The 16,388-nt window shown below is 41.7% G+C and overlaps 3 protein-coding genes across 5 annotated transcripts; 2 read left to right on the forward strand and 1 right to left on the reverse strand.

The window, feature by feature from the left end:
* Positions 1–2,073: 2,073 nt before the first annotated feature.
* On the reverse strand, positions 2,074–4,297 carry sod2 (superoxide dismutase 2, mitochondrial). Its single transcript, XM_083898354.1, has 5 exons — positions 4,188–4,297; positions 3,541–3,746; positions 3,335–3,451; positions 2,626–2,805; positions 2,074–2,530 (listed from the first exon to the last, which is right to left on the reverse strand). Exons 1-5 carry the CDS (start codon positions 4,214–4,216, stop codon positions 2,385–2,387), a joined length of 678 nt encoding a protein of 225 aa, XP_083754480.1. The 5' UTR covers positions 4,217–4,297; the 3' UTR covers positions 2,074–2,384.
* A 1,078-nt stretch (positions 4,298–5,375) lies between these two features.
* wtap (WT1 associated protein) lies at positions 5,376–11,622 on the forward strand. Of its 3 annotated transcripts, XM_083898453.1 has the most exons (8): positions 5,376–5,511; positions 6,079–6,116; positions 6,242–6,297; positions 6,397–6,455; positions 6,839–6,966; positions 7,925–8,103; positions 10,231–10,385; positions 10,487–11,622. In XM_083898453.1, the coding sequence occupies exons 2-8, from the start codon at positions 6,087–6,089 to the stop codon at positions 11,134–11,136; spliced, it is 1,257 nt and encodes a 418-aa protein (XP_083754579.1). In that variant the 5' UTR covers positions 5,376–5,511; positions 6,079–6,086; the 3' UTR covers positions 11,137–11,622. The 3 variants fall into 3 exon arrangements, with proteins under 3 accessions (XP_083754579.1, XP_083754581.1, XP_083754580.1); XM_083898455.1 differs by lacking the exon at positions 10,487–11,622 and having other exon boundaries at positions 7,925–10,234; XM_083898454.1 differs by lacking the exons at positions 5,376–5,511; positions 6,079–6,116; positions 6,242–6,297; positions 6,397–6,455; positions 6,839–6,966 and having other exon boundaries at positions 8,103–8,894.
* A 996-nt stretch (positions 11,623–12,618) lies between these two features.
* On the forward strand, positions 12,619–15,697 carry acat2 (acetyl-CoA acetyltransferase 2; the record flags this gene model as incomplete). Its single annotated transcript, XM_083898957.1, has 9 exons — positions 12,619–12,717; positions 13,576–13,710; positions 13,822–14,003; positions 14,102–14,219; positions 14,304–14,447; positions 14,547–14,669; positions 14,741–14,895; positions 14,981–15,091; positions 15,527–15,697. Exons 1-9 carry the CDS (start codon positions 12,669–12,671, stop codon positions 15,695–15,697), a joined length of 1,188 nt encoding a protein of 395 aa, XP_083755083.1. The 5' UTR covers positions 12,619–12,668.
* Between the last annotated feature and the right edge of the window lie 691 nt (positions 15,698–16,388).

Consider the following 16,388-nt stretch of genomic DNA (forward strand, 5'->3'; position numbering starts at 1 on the left):
GCATTAGCGTAGCTTGCTGTTTTGTGACCGTCAGCCCTTCCTACGGGCACTGCACTATTCTCTCAAATGTGGGACAAATATCCAGACCACAATTTGCCCCAGTGAAAAACAGAATGAAGTCTATGAATAGCATAAATGTGCACTTTCACCACTTATGTACGAACTATGAAAGCGAAGAATGTGAAACAAAGCCACATGTGAGGCTCGCTCGCTGCATTCTTGTGTGCATCCACTGACGAACGGCACCGACGGATGGAGATCGTATTTCTGACCTAGCGCGTGCGTTTGAAGAAATCAAAAAACTAGGACTAAAGTTTGAAGCTTATTGCTTACAATGGTCACCGCGGTAAAACATGTGTCACATGTGCTCATAATCAACTGGCTGCTGGACATTCCTTTAAGTGCCTGATGGAAACTACAAGTGCGTTTAGGCACAGAACTGAAAATATGTGCGTAAAATAATTCAGAATTTTATGCAAGAAAAGAGGTCTCTGTCGGCCTTTTAATTTAATAGTTTGACAAAAAAAAGGGGGAGAAAGAAGAAAGTCGGGATCCAGGGAGAGTTAAACTAAATGACTGAGACGTTTCCCCAATATTTTTCCCCTTTCCCCGTCCAGAAGTGAAAGAAACTCGATCCTGAATGAGTTCCATCTTTTTTATGAGTTGTGGAAGAGGAAAATAAGTTTTGGCAAAGCCCAAACTTTTACACAGCAAAAGTAGACCACATTTATACAAACCATTAGCTTATAAGTGGCAAGAGTACAGGTTGGTAATGTCTCCCAAATGAATTTACTTCAGGTTTGTGGAATTGTATTTACGGCCTGGATAAATGTGAATAACTTTTCTTTTTTTCCAAACGCTGTCGGATGTCAGCTGTCATTGGTTTGTCTGTTCTGCCACATCAATCGCTTTCAACATGGCAATGTCCCAAAATGCCTGTGGGTCAGAATTATAAATCAATATCTCTTCCATAGCAATCAGGCTTAAAATTACAATGTTTTGAATGACTCCTTCAGTAGCTTCATTCCGTTAGCCTGTCCAATCAAAATGACACACAACTTAAGAAAAACAAACAAAAACAAACAAAAAAGGGAGCTGGTTCCATTGTCAAGAATAGATTCTGGTTACCATGTGTCACAGTGTCCAAGAAAAACAAGTTCACCTCTCCATCACGACACCACCTCCTGGAGAAGAGACAGACCTCTGTAACGCGGTTTTCCCACCAGCAAAGTGGGAACGCCACTTCTAATCACTGATGAGGACATGAGAAAGAGCAACTGAAAGCTATTTCTGTAAATACAGTTAAACATGTCCATCCTGTTAGTCTGAAGGTAAACCCTTTAATTGAATGTTAAAAACAATTATGTGATCATGATGCATGCTTGATTAAATTACTATAATTAACTAAGTCTGTGTAGGTGCCATGACTACAATTTGCATACTTTCGTGATTCCAGTGCAAAAAAAGTATGCACACAACTCTCACAAAGAGCATCACCTAAAACTTAACCTTAGGAAACACCGCCCTCTTTTGGTCAAACTGTGTAAAGTCTGATTTCTTTTGCTACACCAAGTTCAGGAGGTTTAAACACTCTGGTTTACTGACGTACTCCGTGTACTTCAGACAGCTTTCCGACTCGTGCCGAATTCCTGCTTTATCAGTCTTTGACTCTGTCAGAGGTTTAAATGTTTTGATTGGACCCAAACCAAGTTGGCCCATGGTTTCCAAAAAAAAAAAGTCTTAAGTGTTGTTGATACAAATCATGTGATAGATGAAAGCTGAGAAGTAAAGCAAGACTATCTGAAGTGAACTTGATGTAAATTACTCTAAATACAGCTGAAAAATTACCCTTCATTGTGCATTAAAAAAACATTTGAATAATTCCTTGATCGCAATAAAATGACCTTTTCTTCTGAAGGAAAGAGTTCTAACAATAACTACTGTACAAACAACCCTGTTATTTCCTTGTCATTATCTTATCAATAACTTCACCGTCTTAGATGTGCAGGAATATACATGTGGCATATATAGAGTAAAGTGAAAAATTAAGAAAGAGAACTTGCACAATTGAAATCCTATGATTTTATTATTACACATCAAACACATGGAGCACTGCCTGATTAGAGTGTGGATTATTCTGACATGATAGAGTTTACGGAATATACACTCTGGCCATCTGACAACTAGTATGACAGCTGTTACTAGGGTGCGATTGACAAAAGTGTAGTATCAACAGAAAATATGGCTATTTCTTACTGATATATTAAGTGTTTCAATGTCAAGTTTAGCAAATATTTCCAAGCAATGAAAGACAGAATTATTTGCGATGACAGATCCACGAGGTCCTGGTCATGATCAAAGTGAGGAGTTGCGAGCTTGAGATTTTACTTTTTGGCAGTCTGAAGACGCTCACTCACATTCTCCCAGTTGATTATATTCCACATAGCTTTGACATAGTCCGGACGCACATTTTTGTATTGAAGGTAGTAAGCATGCTCCCATACGTCAATGCCAAGAAGAGGGATGAGACCTGAGGGTCAGAAAAAAAAAAGTATTGTCAAGTCATCTGTGGAAATAAGTTTTTGTTTGTTTTTTTATCTGGAGCTCATTGTTGTTTTCCCTAACCTGTTGTCCCTTGCAGAGGATCCTGGTTAGCACAGGCAGCAATGCGAAGTCTTCCACTCTCCTTGTCGTAGCCCAGCCAGCCCCAGCCTGAGCCCTGCACTGCTACAGTGGCAGCAGACATTTTCTCTTTCATCTTCTGGAAGGAGCCAAAGTCACGATTGATGGCTTCCATTAGCTCCCCTACAGGACGCGAGACACACGGATACTATTAGGGACTAGACATCAAAAGGGAGAAGCAAAGTAAGAAAGCATTTTTAAGCAAAGTAAGGAAGCATTTTTAATTATTTTCATTTAGAAAAATCCATGTTTTTTCACATTTTGTATGTTACCTGGATGGAGTGGTTCCATAAGCAAATAAAATAAGCAAGTTTATTCGTGATACAGTTTGTTTTTAAGATCATATATGTAAATGTGGTCTCTGACTACTGGATATGTTTTACCTAATCCTAATCCTAAAAAGACTGACGGTAACACAAATCATCCACAATCTTAACTCAACGTCCAAAAGGGAGATTACGGGTTGGGGTGATTAAACTAAGTAGTAAGAAAACTAACCAGAAGCAATTCAAAGCTGAAGAACGGAGATTACGGGTTGGGGTGATTAAACTAAGTAGTAAGAAAACTAACCAGAAGCAATTCAAAGCTGAAGAACCACTTGGGATAATCTCTGAAGAAGAAAAATAACATCTTAAATGTGCTTCCACCTTACCCTCTGGCTCGCCTCCACCATTTGGAGAAAGGTTTGTCCAGAAGATAGTGTGGTTAATGTGGCCTCCTCCATTAAACCTAAGAGCAGCCTGGAGGGAAACCTGTGCTGTCACATCACCTAAAACACAACACAAACGACACCCAGGTGAATATGATGAAGTCAGGACAAACAGTAGCTGATGAACTAATACAATTTTGCCTTTGTACCCTTTGCCAGGGCCTCTTGATATTTCTCCTCGGTAACGTTGAGGTTGTTCACGTATGTGGCATGGTGCTTGCTGTGGTGCAGCTGCATTATCTCAGCACAGACGTGGGGCTCCAGGGCTCCATAGTCATAGGTCAGGTCAGGCAGTGTGTGCTTGTGCCTCGCTGCAGTTACCTGGGCTAAAGTTTGGCTGAGGCTGGCTGCACACCTGCGGGAAACAGTTTACCAAACACACCATTTATTGGTCAATGCTAACCTGGTACAAGTTTGTGAAGCTAGTGCAACTGCCTGGAAGTGACCTCAATATCTAATGTTTATATGTAGCAATGGCTGTTGGTTAGATCATTTACTGACTGGTTAAAGCAATGTATGACAGTGAATGTCCAAATGCTACAAAAAGTCAGTCAACATCCCCACAGAGACGCCCGTGAACACATAGTTCAGCGTTAATTAAACAAACAGTTTTATTCTGTGCGCCACAAGCTAACCTAGCTGAGCTGGTGAAACAAGTTAGCATCATGTCGGGCTAACAGTTAGCTCTGAATAAACACCGGTGTCAAGTTCATGAACGACATATCCTGGCAGGAGAAGCGGTCCTTACTCTTCTGTGCACTTTGAACACAAGTTGTTATGTTGACGCCACTTTTACCTGCGTATTTGACCAACTCTGGCGAGCATATTCGTAACTGGACCCACGGCACAGGAGGAAACACACTACCAACTGTAAACTGCCCTTGACGAGAGCAATTTCAACTTGACGGGGCTTCGACCGTACCATTATCATGGAACAGGGGGTGTCCGGGACAGTGCAGGAATTTGACAAACAACAGGTGCGTCAACTGAAGGCACTACTCCACTCAAGAGTATTGTTTAATACCGTATATTTACAATTCTAATGACATTATCAAAGAAGGTGCATTTTTCAAAACACATTTAAAAAATATCAAATCCTGTATTTCACCCCTCCCTCACACGTAACGTTACTCAACACACGCTTTTGGTTGGCTTTCGTTCCAAGGCCTTTGTGGATACCATGCGACCCCGTGTGAGCAGTAGGTTATCGTTGGTTGCGTCAAAAACAAACAAAAAAATAATAACATTATTTTAAAAGGCTTTGAAAACACGCTGTTGATGTTTTTAAATGCATGGTGTAAGGGCACAATAAACAGAACGATAAACATACACACGTCAATCAATGCAAACGTCACATAGTCATAAAATTATACATGCGTACAGCTTGCACAATTTAGCTTTCAAAGTAGCAGCAAAGAATCACGTGACCAATTATTCTACCATATCGGAAGCAACGCCAGAGATCGTCTATTCTGGGGCAAATGAATCACTCACGACTTCAACCAGCGAGAACGGTCCACAATCAAAAGCTAGCGCTGTACAGCGTGACATAATAAGCACATATCTACAACAGAGAAGCTGAAACTATATACTCATTTAAATAGTAATAACGAGCAATTCTTTTCATTGAAATACAACGTGGAAATTTGCTTGAGTAAACAGCAAAAACTGTAAATTATTGCATTAGAATATTCAATTTCATACAATAAACATCAAATCATGATGTTTGTCAACACAATGACAATATATCACGAATACTCTTTAAGAAACAACTAATCTTTATTTTCATCAAAGTTGCTAATTATTAATCTATCTATTCATCTTTGGTATCTCATTCCACGTTCTGGGATCCGGAGATCGCCGCCGTGTGAGTGGTCTGTGTTCAGTCTCCACTCTTTGTTCGCTCGCACTCTGCAGCAGCAGCAGCGAGCAGCAGCAGCAGCAGCTACAGCCATTCTGTCTGTCGTGCCCACGGTGAGGAAGATGATGGTCACAACGTCGAAACGAGGCAGCCACATATAAATTCACGGCAGCGTTTTTCTTGGACCGAGTTGCAATTTCGCGTCTTAGGAAGCCGCCGAAGCGAAGGGGTTCCGGAAACTTCGAGAGAAACGGGTCAGGTGAGCGTTTTCGTCGGTCGAAGGCCCCTCGCATCTGCAGCTTACTGCCCGCTACTTTCAGGAAAAGGAGCGCAAGGGAGGGAGTCGTTTCCTTCACCGCCATTTTGTGATAAAAAGGAGCGGAAAACAGAGCCAAGAATTTCACGCTGTCATGCCGAACACGAGAGAAACACACCGGCTCAAAACTTAGGTTTCTTCGCCTCTGTTAATTTTGCAAGCGGATGTTTATATGTCGATAGCAGCCGACGGTTAATCCGTAGTTAGCTTATTTTAAATACCCATTTGAAATCCCATCGTTGCCGGCCTCACCAGCTAACACGTACGGCTCGGCAGCGTTTGGTAATAGTGATTTTATTCGGGCGAACGTGTAGTTGACTTAGTTTTCGTGCACATTTAGCCTCATTTGTTGGAAACTACAGCATATGTTGTTGTTTAGCAGTTTAGCGAAGCTGTCATAACAGGTCGTATTTCTCTGCGCGTGCACCAACAGTTGGAGCGCAGCAGCAAAATGAAAATGCAGTCATTTAACTGTCGACTTTAATGATGTTTCTCTTTCTTTTTCTCCAGATATCACAATGACCAACGAGGAACCTCTCCCCAAGAAGGTGGGTTTCCTTCTTTTTTATTCTCCCATTGTTGAATTGTGTTTTTAAAATAAGACTTTGATGAATGGATGGATGGGTGTCGTTGTTAAACTGGTTTCCTGTTTTTTTTTTTTCTTCTCATACAGGTTCGCCTCAGTGAGTCTGACATGAAGACCCTGGCCAGAGAGGAGCTGTGTACAAGGTAGATGACACTCCTGTGCCTGGAGATTAATTGCATTATGGGAGGCTGGAATTTGATCTATTGAGTATTTAATGTTTACAAATGTTTTGCACCACTTAGATGGAAACAGCACGAAGCCTATGTCCAGGCCCTGGAGTCAAAATATACAGAGCTATGCTGTAAGTACATCTGTTGTTATATAAGGAATCTAATGCAATATCAACATGGTTTCCATTGTCGGCCACTTTTTATAGGGAATGAGCTGATCCGATACTCTATTAGTCCGGATCAAGTATCACTTAAATGCTTCTTTTAATACATTATATAAAGCTGGCATGAGTGGGTGCTGCTGTAGCATTGTGTTGTTCAAATAGCTTGTTATTGTTAGGCTGTACTTGCAGCAGCACACCTGTTATTAATAACAGTATCAGACTAATATCAGTATCGGATTCGACAAGCCACCCTTACTCTTTAGAGGCACTGAACTAGACAAATGATGTTGTTGTTTTTTTGGCTATTAATGATGACTCGTTTGCTTCTCTGCCTCCCTTCGTCGTCTCAGCCAACGATGTGCCCGGCCTGAAGGAGTCAGAGGAGAAGCTCAAGCAGCAGCAGCAGGAGTCTGCACGCCGGGAGAACATCTTGGTCATGCGACTCGCTACCAAGGAGCAGGAAATGCAAGAGTGCACTGTACGTATATATACATTCATCTACCATCTTAATGTTTTGGATATGATTATGGGGAGTTTTTATTTTTATTTGCCTCTACAGGTTTTTAACTCATCAGTGTGCCTTTTTAATTGAACAGTCAGGGCTTCTGAGGGAGGTGTTGTACTCTCTGTACCCCCCACGGAATGACTGAACTTTTCTCCTCGAGTTACTGATGCTCTGGCCTTTTTAATCCTCTGTGAATAACTTGCATATATTACACGTTGTTACATATTCTAGCCCAGTTAACCTTTGCCTGAGTTGACTGAATGTGGGTTTAATGCCACTGTAGACAAATTATATATGGTCATATATTTTTTAAATGTGGTTTCTCTGTCCTATTGAGTCTTTAAAAAAAAAGAAGAAAAGAATGCTCATGTTAAAAGCAAACTGTTGGACACAGTGTTTAACTTACTGTAACTGCACTCTACTTCACATTCATTGATGTCCTGCTGTTATTAGACTGACAGCTCAGTGGGTCTTTGTTTGGCTTTATGGCAGCATGTGTCTTTCCTGTAGAGCAGCAATTGTGACCTCAGCACTTGGTGCCAGACTTTAAAATGTATTTGTGATTTTCCTTGAAGTGTCAGAAGACTAAACTGCCTGAACTTCATGTTAATATATTCAAATCACTTTAGTTAAATCTCGAGGTAGACATCACTAACTTTGACAGGCGGCTTTTTGTGTGTTGATGAAGCAGCTGTGAATTTGTCTGCTCCTTACTGGTCTTTGTTTGCAACTCTTGTGACCCACGCTGTCAACAGCTTTTTAAGGGTTTTGACTTAATTCTTGATCAGAGTCGGTCTTGCATATAAACTGTATTATTTTAGAAACATAATGGGCACAGTTGCAAGTGACTGGTGGAGCTAAAGTACTTGTCAAAGGTTCTACCACTAGTAGAAATATTGAATCACTTACCGATGTTTGTTTTGTCCTGCAGACCCAGATCCAGTACCTCAAGCAAGTCCAGCAACCGAGTGCAGCCCAACTGCGGTCATCCATGGTGGACCCAGCCATCAACTTGTTTTTCCTCAAAATGAAGGCTGAACTGGAACAGACTAAAGACAAACTGGAGCAGGCCCAAAATGAACTGAGTGCCTGGAAATTTACACCTGATAGGTAAAGACAATCAAAATAACTCCCCCCTCAAAAAAAAGTCAAGACTTCCTCACGCCCCCCACCCTCACGCTCACTGCAGGCATGCAGGAACAATGGTGGGGGGGAAAGGCTGATACATGCTGTACTCGCCACAAGACTCAGACTTTACAGAAAGCCAGTCACTGCAAACACAAAACTCTTTTTGTACTCTTGCACTGTGCCAGCTACATATCACATAATCTAACGTGAAAAAAAGACAGTATGGTCAGGTGACACTTGTGTTTCAGCTCTCTCTCTCCCCTCGTATGCCCCCCCCTCATCGTCCAAGGGCCTGAAGGAGTCCGGACTGTTCCTGAAGAGGTGGTCACTCACTTCCTGAGACACGGATATTATGCCCTCCTCACCCCCTCAGCTCAAAGCAGACAGTTCACACATTAAATAGGGGGGTTATGGTGGAGGTTGTGTCAGGCAGGGAGCCTCCCTAGCCTTAAACAGCAGTTGAACATTTTTAAAGACAATTCCCATACTTGGTTTAAAAAAAAAAAAGGAAAAAAAGACGTTTAAACTGTGGATTACACCACACAAACCTGCTAGTCTGCCTGAGAATCGTAAAGACTTTGTGGACAGTCTAGACACATTGCAGTAAACTTGAGGAAAGTTCTAGGATTTAAAAAGTAAGACTTTGTGGGGGAAGAGCCGCTAGAAATGATGTTGAGACTGTGACGGAGCCAGATCCTTGGTCCACAGGGGGGACTGTGGCTCGGGCATGCAAGTGCAGTTGCCTGTGTCTTTGAACATGGGCCCCACTCACGGTAGAGTGTATTTACATGTTTTATTTTGTGACTTGTTTCTTTTCATTTTTGCATTTGATTTATTCCTCTTGTTTCTCTGAAACAAACACGTACTGCAGTGTGTGTGTGTGTGTTTGAACCGAGACGCATGATTGGCTTTGACGTGTTTTTAAAAGTTAATGCACTAATGATAATGTTTTTTTTGGACGCACAGTGAAACTGCTGTAGGTGAACTGAGTCCTGTTCTGAAGTTGTGAATGCAAATGTCTTGAACATGTTACGAGTCAACGAGAATGTATTTATTGTACCTCTGTGTTTATTTGTGACTGATCTCGCAATTTCCTCCCTCAGCCATTTACATCTACAGTAGGTAGATCTAATGCCACTTCTTTCACAGTAAGAGCACACGGTTAAATCTGTAATTTTTTCTAAAAATCAAATTTATATTCACGTATTTGACAACTGTGGCAGCGAGATTTGAGCTGGTAGTGTATACGCAGTAAGTCTTTGTCAATCATCTTTCGATAAATTAATGGCTTTGATAATTTGCATGCAACTGACTAAAGATATTTGATGCATTCACGCAATGTTTCCAGTAACGTACACAGTTTTGAACTCGTTTAAAAGAAGTAATGACGTGTGGTTTCAGCTGCTAAATGGTTTGGTCATATATTGGTGTCCTGATGACTTTAAAACAAGGCATTTATCGATGGTAGTCAACTATAGTGTGCAACATGATCATAAAAATTGCTAATGTAAAAAAAAAAAAAAACAGGCATGCTGGACGATCAGAGGATTCCCTGACCTGTTGTAAAGTTGAGACAACACCATTGTCTGGTCAGGCAGTGCATTTCTTTCTTTTTTCCACTACACAGTTGAGGGTTGATATTTAAAACATAGGCTTTTATAATATTACCATTTTGCCATTACTCTGTTGATATGCATCATCAAGTTGTAGTCAGTTAGAGAATTGCTAATGTAAACCTTTTTTTAAAATGCTTTAGTGTGCAAAAACGGGTGTTTTAGCTCCATTGCAGTTGGGGTCAAGGTTGCTTGTTTGTTTTTTGAGTCAAAGTAAGGAAGAATTTTTAATCATCCATCTTTTCTTAAGTCAATTTGGACTTAAAATAATTTAAATCTATTTGTATTTGCTTTGTGTCTGTTGGTTGCTAATAATTATGTATTCCATTGGAGTCTATTGGACGTGATGCAAAAATCAGCTGTGACTCGAGTCATTTGGTCGAAGGGATTCTGGCGACTCTTTTGGAAACGTGGACATTGGGTCAGACGGTTAACGTCTGCCTGTTGTTTTTGTCTCTTGGTTCACTGTGTGATGTGAGACTTGTTTCCCTTGCAGCCAAACGGGGAAGAAACTGATGGCCAAGTGTCGGATGCTGATTCAGGAGAACCAGGAGCTGGGGAGGCAGCTGTCCCAGGGACGCATCGCCCAGCTGGAGGCCGAGTTGGCCCTGCAGAAGAAGTACAGCGAAGAGCTCAAGAGCAGTCAAGACGGTGAGAACACGTCATCCTTCACTTTTACTCGATTGTAGATCACAAGTATGTTTTCTTCTTTTTCTGACTGTCTCTTCCTGATCTTCATCACTCCTCCCCAGAACTGAATGACTTTATCATCCAGCTGGATGAGGAGGTGGAAGGCATGCAGAGCACCATCCTGGTCCTGCAGCAGCAGTTAAAAGATACCCGACAGCAGGCGTCTCACACTCCGGGTGTCGTGGCCGGACCCAGCAGGACTTCACCCACGGCATCCAGCTCATCCACCGACCCGTCCACCCAGCCCGAGCAGACCGGCGCACCCTCCGACGTGGGCAAAGACTACGGGAGAGTCTCCAACGGACCAAGCAATGGCAACTCATCCCAGAGGAGCGAGACCACTACACCCAGTCTGTACCGAGAGGTCAGCAGCACTGAGGAAGACTTCCCCATGTCCCCCATGGTCTCCAGCCCGGGCGAAGCAGAGACCAAACTGTCCAACCTCTCCGAAGAGGCGTCGGGGAATCAGACTGCCGCTGGGAGAGTTGGAGGACCTGTGGGTTTCGGGAGCCAGCTGAGCGCAGGGTACGAGAGCGTGGACTCTCCGACAGGCAGCGAGACATCATTGACTCAGCATTCGAATGACACAGACTCCACCACCGACCCCCACGAGGACAAGGCTGCCGTGGTGACCAAGGGCACGAGGACTACAGGGTCAAGGCATGCACAGAACGGCCTGGACGCTAGCACGAGCGACAGTGCAGTTTTGTAATGTACCTTGACGTGTACTGTCTTTTCCCTTCTTTTTTTTTTTCTCCTTCATTTTTTTTATACAACATGCAAACAAGGCAACAAATGCATAGTCGGTAACACAGCACTGCTGTCCAACACATTTTGTTTTCACTCTCCTCCCCCTTTGACTATTGTGATGCCTCTGTCACGTTTGTGTTACTAAGCAGGGGGTATTACAGGACAGGGTTAATATTAGATTTGAATTGTGTGGGTTTCTGATTTAAAACTAGTGTGTTTCATTCTGCTGTTTATTTGAGCACGTCCATGATCTAGTTTGAGCTCTTGACACTGAAATAGGGCATCTGGTGTTGTAACTCATCGTCAAAAGTCAGTAAAGTCACTTAAACACAGTAGCTTTGAAATATTCAAGGTCATTTTTAGATGTTGGCCTGTGTTTTTCTTCTTTTTTTTTTTAAATAAAATTTTAATTTTTCATTGGCAAAAATATTCTGTTCAAAAGATTCTGTTGAATTGTGAGTAGTTTATATGCGATGTTCATATTATTCTGACTTCAGTCCTTTTCATGTACTGACCAAATACCAATAAAGAATTTTAATACTATCGAGTGAATTCCATCATATTATTAACCATCATAAATTTAATAAATCCACCACCCAAAGCTGCAGCTGCCCTAAATTAACATCATAAATATAACAAAAAAATTCTGTAATGGATAATAAACCAGTATGTAGAAGCTCTTTAAAGGCATTTTAAAGCTAAAATATAATTAATTTTATTCTTAAAGTAAAGGTAGAAAATATTTACTTGCATTCCTGAACAGAAATATTATTTTTATTGGTTGAATGTGATGCTTGATTAACTTCTGACTTTTGGGTATAATTGGGCATAAAAAGGTGAATTCTGTTATTTGCCAGATCAACATTGTTCATATTAAACAAGTTAAGTGTTTGGAAGATTTCTTGTTTTTAATGGTATAATTAATTTGCTTAGCACTGTATTTTTTGGTCTAGCTGAAGAATACCTATTTATAGAGGTTTATCACAATTGACTTCATTTTTATTTTGACAAAAAAATTATTTAAATTGTTATTATTTTATTTTTTTAAATAAAGCTTTTTTTGTACCAGCAATGTTAATGTGGCTACACAGATTAAAGTTATGCTGGCAAAATAATCCATTCTAATAAAACTGTGGACAGGAATAAAAAAATGTTACATATATATATATTTATTTATGTTAAAAAGTTTCAAATTACAGTAAAATGTAAGAATATGTGTATGAAAAATACTATACATCAGTATTCATGTCTATAATTACAATTGAATAAATCAGTACGTCCTCCCCAACACACGGTGGCGCTGTGGCGGCTTTTCCTCAAGTCAGCGTTTCCTCTTCATCAACCAGTGCAGCCCAGCGGTGTCAGTCAGATACACACACCCACACACACAGACAGACAGAGTCAGTGTCAACAGACCGCAGCTCACTCAGTGTGTACACAGACACGAAGACGAACAACAACGCCTCAAACTCCAAAACACCTCAGCCTTCAAACATGAACACGGAGCCTGTCGTTATCGTCTCCGCTGCGCGGACACCCATCGGTAAAGTCTCGACTCTCCTGATAATCGCTCTCTCGTTAATTAAGAGCACTTTGCAGCTGTGTCATTAGCTCTTTGTGATTCGCAGCTGCGCTTAATTGTTCCTCCTGTCGCTCAAAACGTCTTTAACGTTCACTTATTTGTTTCTCAACGACCTGTATTTTGTGTCGCGTGCGAGTGTTAATTAAGTTAAATGACTGTTACTGTCATTAAATCGCATACGCCGAGTTGGTGCAGCGCTCTGATTGGTTCGCTCCTGTATCCGGTGAGTTTCGGCGACGTTGATTGGCTACTGGGTCATAGACCCATGACGGACGAGCCTCACGCCATTGGCTGCTGAGACTCAGCGTGAGACACCATATATTGATAAATATGTATTATTTATAACAAATACGATCATTTTGACCGTATTTATTATTAATAATATTCATAAAACGTCAGTACAAGGTTATCTGGAAAAAATATAAAATATTGTTTGATCTCTTGAAATTGTTTACACTTATTTCTAGGCTATATCTATAGGTTTCATAATTCAAATTCTCCATAAATAAGTAGTAGTTTCAAGGAAAACTATTTTTTCCCTGTGGAATATATATATATATATATGTTTATAAAATTAAATTGAAATAGGGCTGCTATTATTATTATTATTTTTAATCGAGTATTACATTAATTGTCAGCTATTTCGCTAACTGATTAATCGGTTTGAATGTTGTTGTTTTTTAAAGTAATGGTTTTTAGCTTCTTAAATGTGAATACTTGTGTTTTCTTTTCTTATAACGTGCACATGCCTAACACACATTAAGAATCAAATGACTCAGTCTGTTTTTAAACTCATCTAATCTCCACATTCTGACACAGGGTGTCTGAACGGTGCTCTGTCCTCGGTGCCTGTGCACGACCTCTGCTCGGTGGTGATCAAGGATGTTCTGAAGCGAGCTAATGTGAAGCCAGAGGAGGTTTCTGAGGTTATCATGGGGCACGTCTTAACAGCAGGTAGATAAAAAAAAAAAGAAAGAAAAAAAAGTCCTCATATATCAACGTGTGTTGTTGAGCAACGACAGTCTCTAATCGAGTTTTTCTCTCTATGCTGTCGTTATCTTTTAGGTCACGGGCAGAACCCGGCGCGTCAGGCCAGCGTCGCCGCAGGTATTCCCTACCTTGTTCCTGCGTGGAGCTGCCAGATGGTGTGTGGCTCTGGGCTGAAGTCTGTGTGTCTGGGCGCTCAGTCCATCCAGGTCGGCGACGCCTCTGTGGTGGTGGCGGGGGGCATGGAGAGCATGAGCAGGGTGGGTTACGCAACAGGAGCTGGTTTGATAGAGAAAAACACTCAAATGACACAATCTGAGGACAAAAATGTTTGACCTGCTTTCTGTTGACGTCTCAGGCTCCTCATACACTGCAAATGAGGACAGGGGTGAAGATGGGCGACGCCTCCCTGCAGGACTCCATGGTGATGGACGGGCTGACGGACGCTTTTCATGGCTACCACATGGGCATCACAGGTCAGTTCAATCAGTTTTCCCACAACACCAACCCACTCTTTTAATGTTTTGTGGTGACATTCATATTTCTGGATTTCCCCTCAGCGGAGAATGTGGCGAAGCAGTGGGGCGTCACTCGAGAGGAGCAGGACCGCTTTGCCGTCCAGTCCCAGAACAAAACGGAGACGGCACAGAAAGCGGGACACTTTGATCGGGAGATCGTCCCCGTCGCGGTGCCGTCCAGAAAAGGCGAGAAGTATTTCATGAAGCTATAAGTTTTAATGTTTTCCTCTTTTGTTTAATTCAGTTTGCATGAGCTATAACAATTTTCTTTTCCCCCCCGTTTAGGTCCAGTGGAGGTGAAGGTGGACGAGTTTCCCCGTCACGGCAGCAACATGGAGAGCATGTCCAAACTCAGAACCTGCTTCATCAAGGACAGCAGTGGCACCGTCACGGCTGGAAACGCCTCAGGTCTGACAGTCAGCGCTTTAGAAAGTAAGATTTATAAAGCTGCTTTTATTAAAAAAATAAAAATCTTCTAGGTTTAAATGACGGAGCAGCTGCAACTGTCCTAATGAGCCAATCCGAGGCTGAGAGGCGTGCCATCAAACCAATGGCCAGAATTGTATCATGGGCTCAAGCTGGTCTTGACCCATCCGTCATGGGAGCTGGACCCATACCGGCCATCAGGAAAGCGGTGAGAATTTAGCAGTAACACGACATGACAGAATTCTCACATGTGCCTTGTATGTTTTTGATGTATTATGTTGTTGCTGTGACAGGTGGAGAAAGCAGGCTGGCAGCTGGATCAGGTGGACCTGTTTGAGATCAATGAAGCGTTCGCTGCCCAGTCTGTGGCTGTGGTCAAAGAGCTTGGTCTGAATGCAGACAAGGTAAGTACCTGAGCCAAAGACGTTATAATGGGACAGGTTGAGATTACATTTATTGGGGGATGCAGATTTAGCCGGAGGAGGAAATTATTAGTTTTGGTTGTACGACAGATTCACAATGAACCACCGTCTTCACCAATTCTCTCATGGTGTTGTTTCGAGATTTGAAGTGATCTTCCTACTTAAAAGAGAAGCAGAAAATCAAGAATATACACATTCATTATCTCATCTAATACTTTCTCTCTGGAGTTATCCTGTAACATTGATAATACTTTAAAATTGCAGGTAAAATCTATTAGATCTAAGTGGCAATCCAAGAGAATCTCAATCCATATGTTGATCCATTCTTACATTTTTCTGCATCAGAGCTGATTTCCACTGTTACCTTGTGTCCTCACTCACGTCGCTAATCACTTGTCCCATTGTCCGTCCGCTCAGGTGAACGTGACGGGCGGTGCCATTTCTCTGGGTCATCCCATTGGAACGTCGGGCTGCAGAGTGCTGGTGACGCTGCTGCACAACCTGCAGAGGACGGGAGGCCAAAAAGGAGTGGCAGCCCTGTGCATCGGAGGAGGGATGGGCATCGCCATGTGCGTGGAGAGAGCTTGAGACTAACGTGGAGCTGTCTCGTTTCTGTCATCTTAATATAGATAAGGGAGGATATTGAAACACATCGTTTACGCTGCGGTGTAGGATTTTAAATGCTAAATGTTTACATGGGTTTGTCCAGTCTCTGTATTTAAGGCAAAAGGGATTTGTATGTTATAAAGATCGTATCATTCTCACTGTGAACTCATTAGAAATTTCTCAGGTACTAGCTGTGACACATGACTTAATGTTAGTTGATCCAAATCCATTATTCCTGTCTCTGACATTATGTTCAATAGCAGTGGGGATTTCCTTAAAAACCAGCTGTCCTCATTTACCTCTATAGCTGCTTACATGACACTAAAACTGTTAAGGCAGAGATGTTAGGTTGTGGTAGAAACAGGCTATTATTTTTTTACTTTGTGTAATTTAACAACAATTTAAGAAACTTTAAATCAATTCTGCTTGCTCTAAAAAAAGTGCAACATTCCAATGACGTGTACCAATTGTGCTGAAAATATCCTTGAATTCAAGCTAAGTGCCATAAGGTTGGGTTTGCTCGCCTTCTCTAACCCAGTGCTTCCTATAAAACAGCCAGATGTTTGTGACAATGCTTTCTGTCATCTACCTGTTAAAAACATGAGTAAAGAATTAAAGCCACAGTTTGACGTCTAATAAATCAAAGCCTGAACAGAAATGACAACTAGCCGTT

Source organism: Microchirus variegatus (assembly GCF_963457635.1).
Source record: "Microchirus variegatus genome assembly, chromosome: 12".
NCBI lineage: Eukaryota > Metazoa > Chordata > Actinopteri > Pleuronectiformes > Soleidae > Microchirus > Microchirus variegatus.

Excerpts from the sequence above, each read along its gene's own strand:
- wtap (XM_083898453.1), top strand. The coding sequence starts at position 6,087 with ATGACCAACGAGGAACCTCTCCCCAAGAAG. Across the intron at positions 6,456-6,838 it reads AAAATATACAGAGCTATGCT|CCAACGATGTGCCCGGCCTG; the intron begins GTAAGTACATCT and ends TCGTCGTCTCAG. Across the intron at positions 6,967-7,924 it reads AGGAAATGCAAGAGTGCACT|ACCCAGATCCAGTACCTCAA; the intron begins GTACGTATATAT and ends TTTGTCCTGCAG.
- sod2 (XM_083898354.1), bottom strand. The coding sequence starts at position 4,216 with ATGCTCGCCAGAGTTGGTCAAATACGCAG. Across the intron at positions 3,747-4,187 it reads AGAGTTGGTCAAATACGCAG|GTGTGCAGCCAGCCTCAGCC; the intron begins GTAAAAGTGGCG and ends TGTTTCCCGCAG. Across the intron at positions 3,452-3,540 it reads TCAAGAGGCCCTGGCAAAGG|GTGATGTGACAGCACAGGTT; the intron begins GTACAAAGGCAA and ends GTTGTGTTTTAG.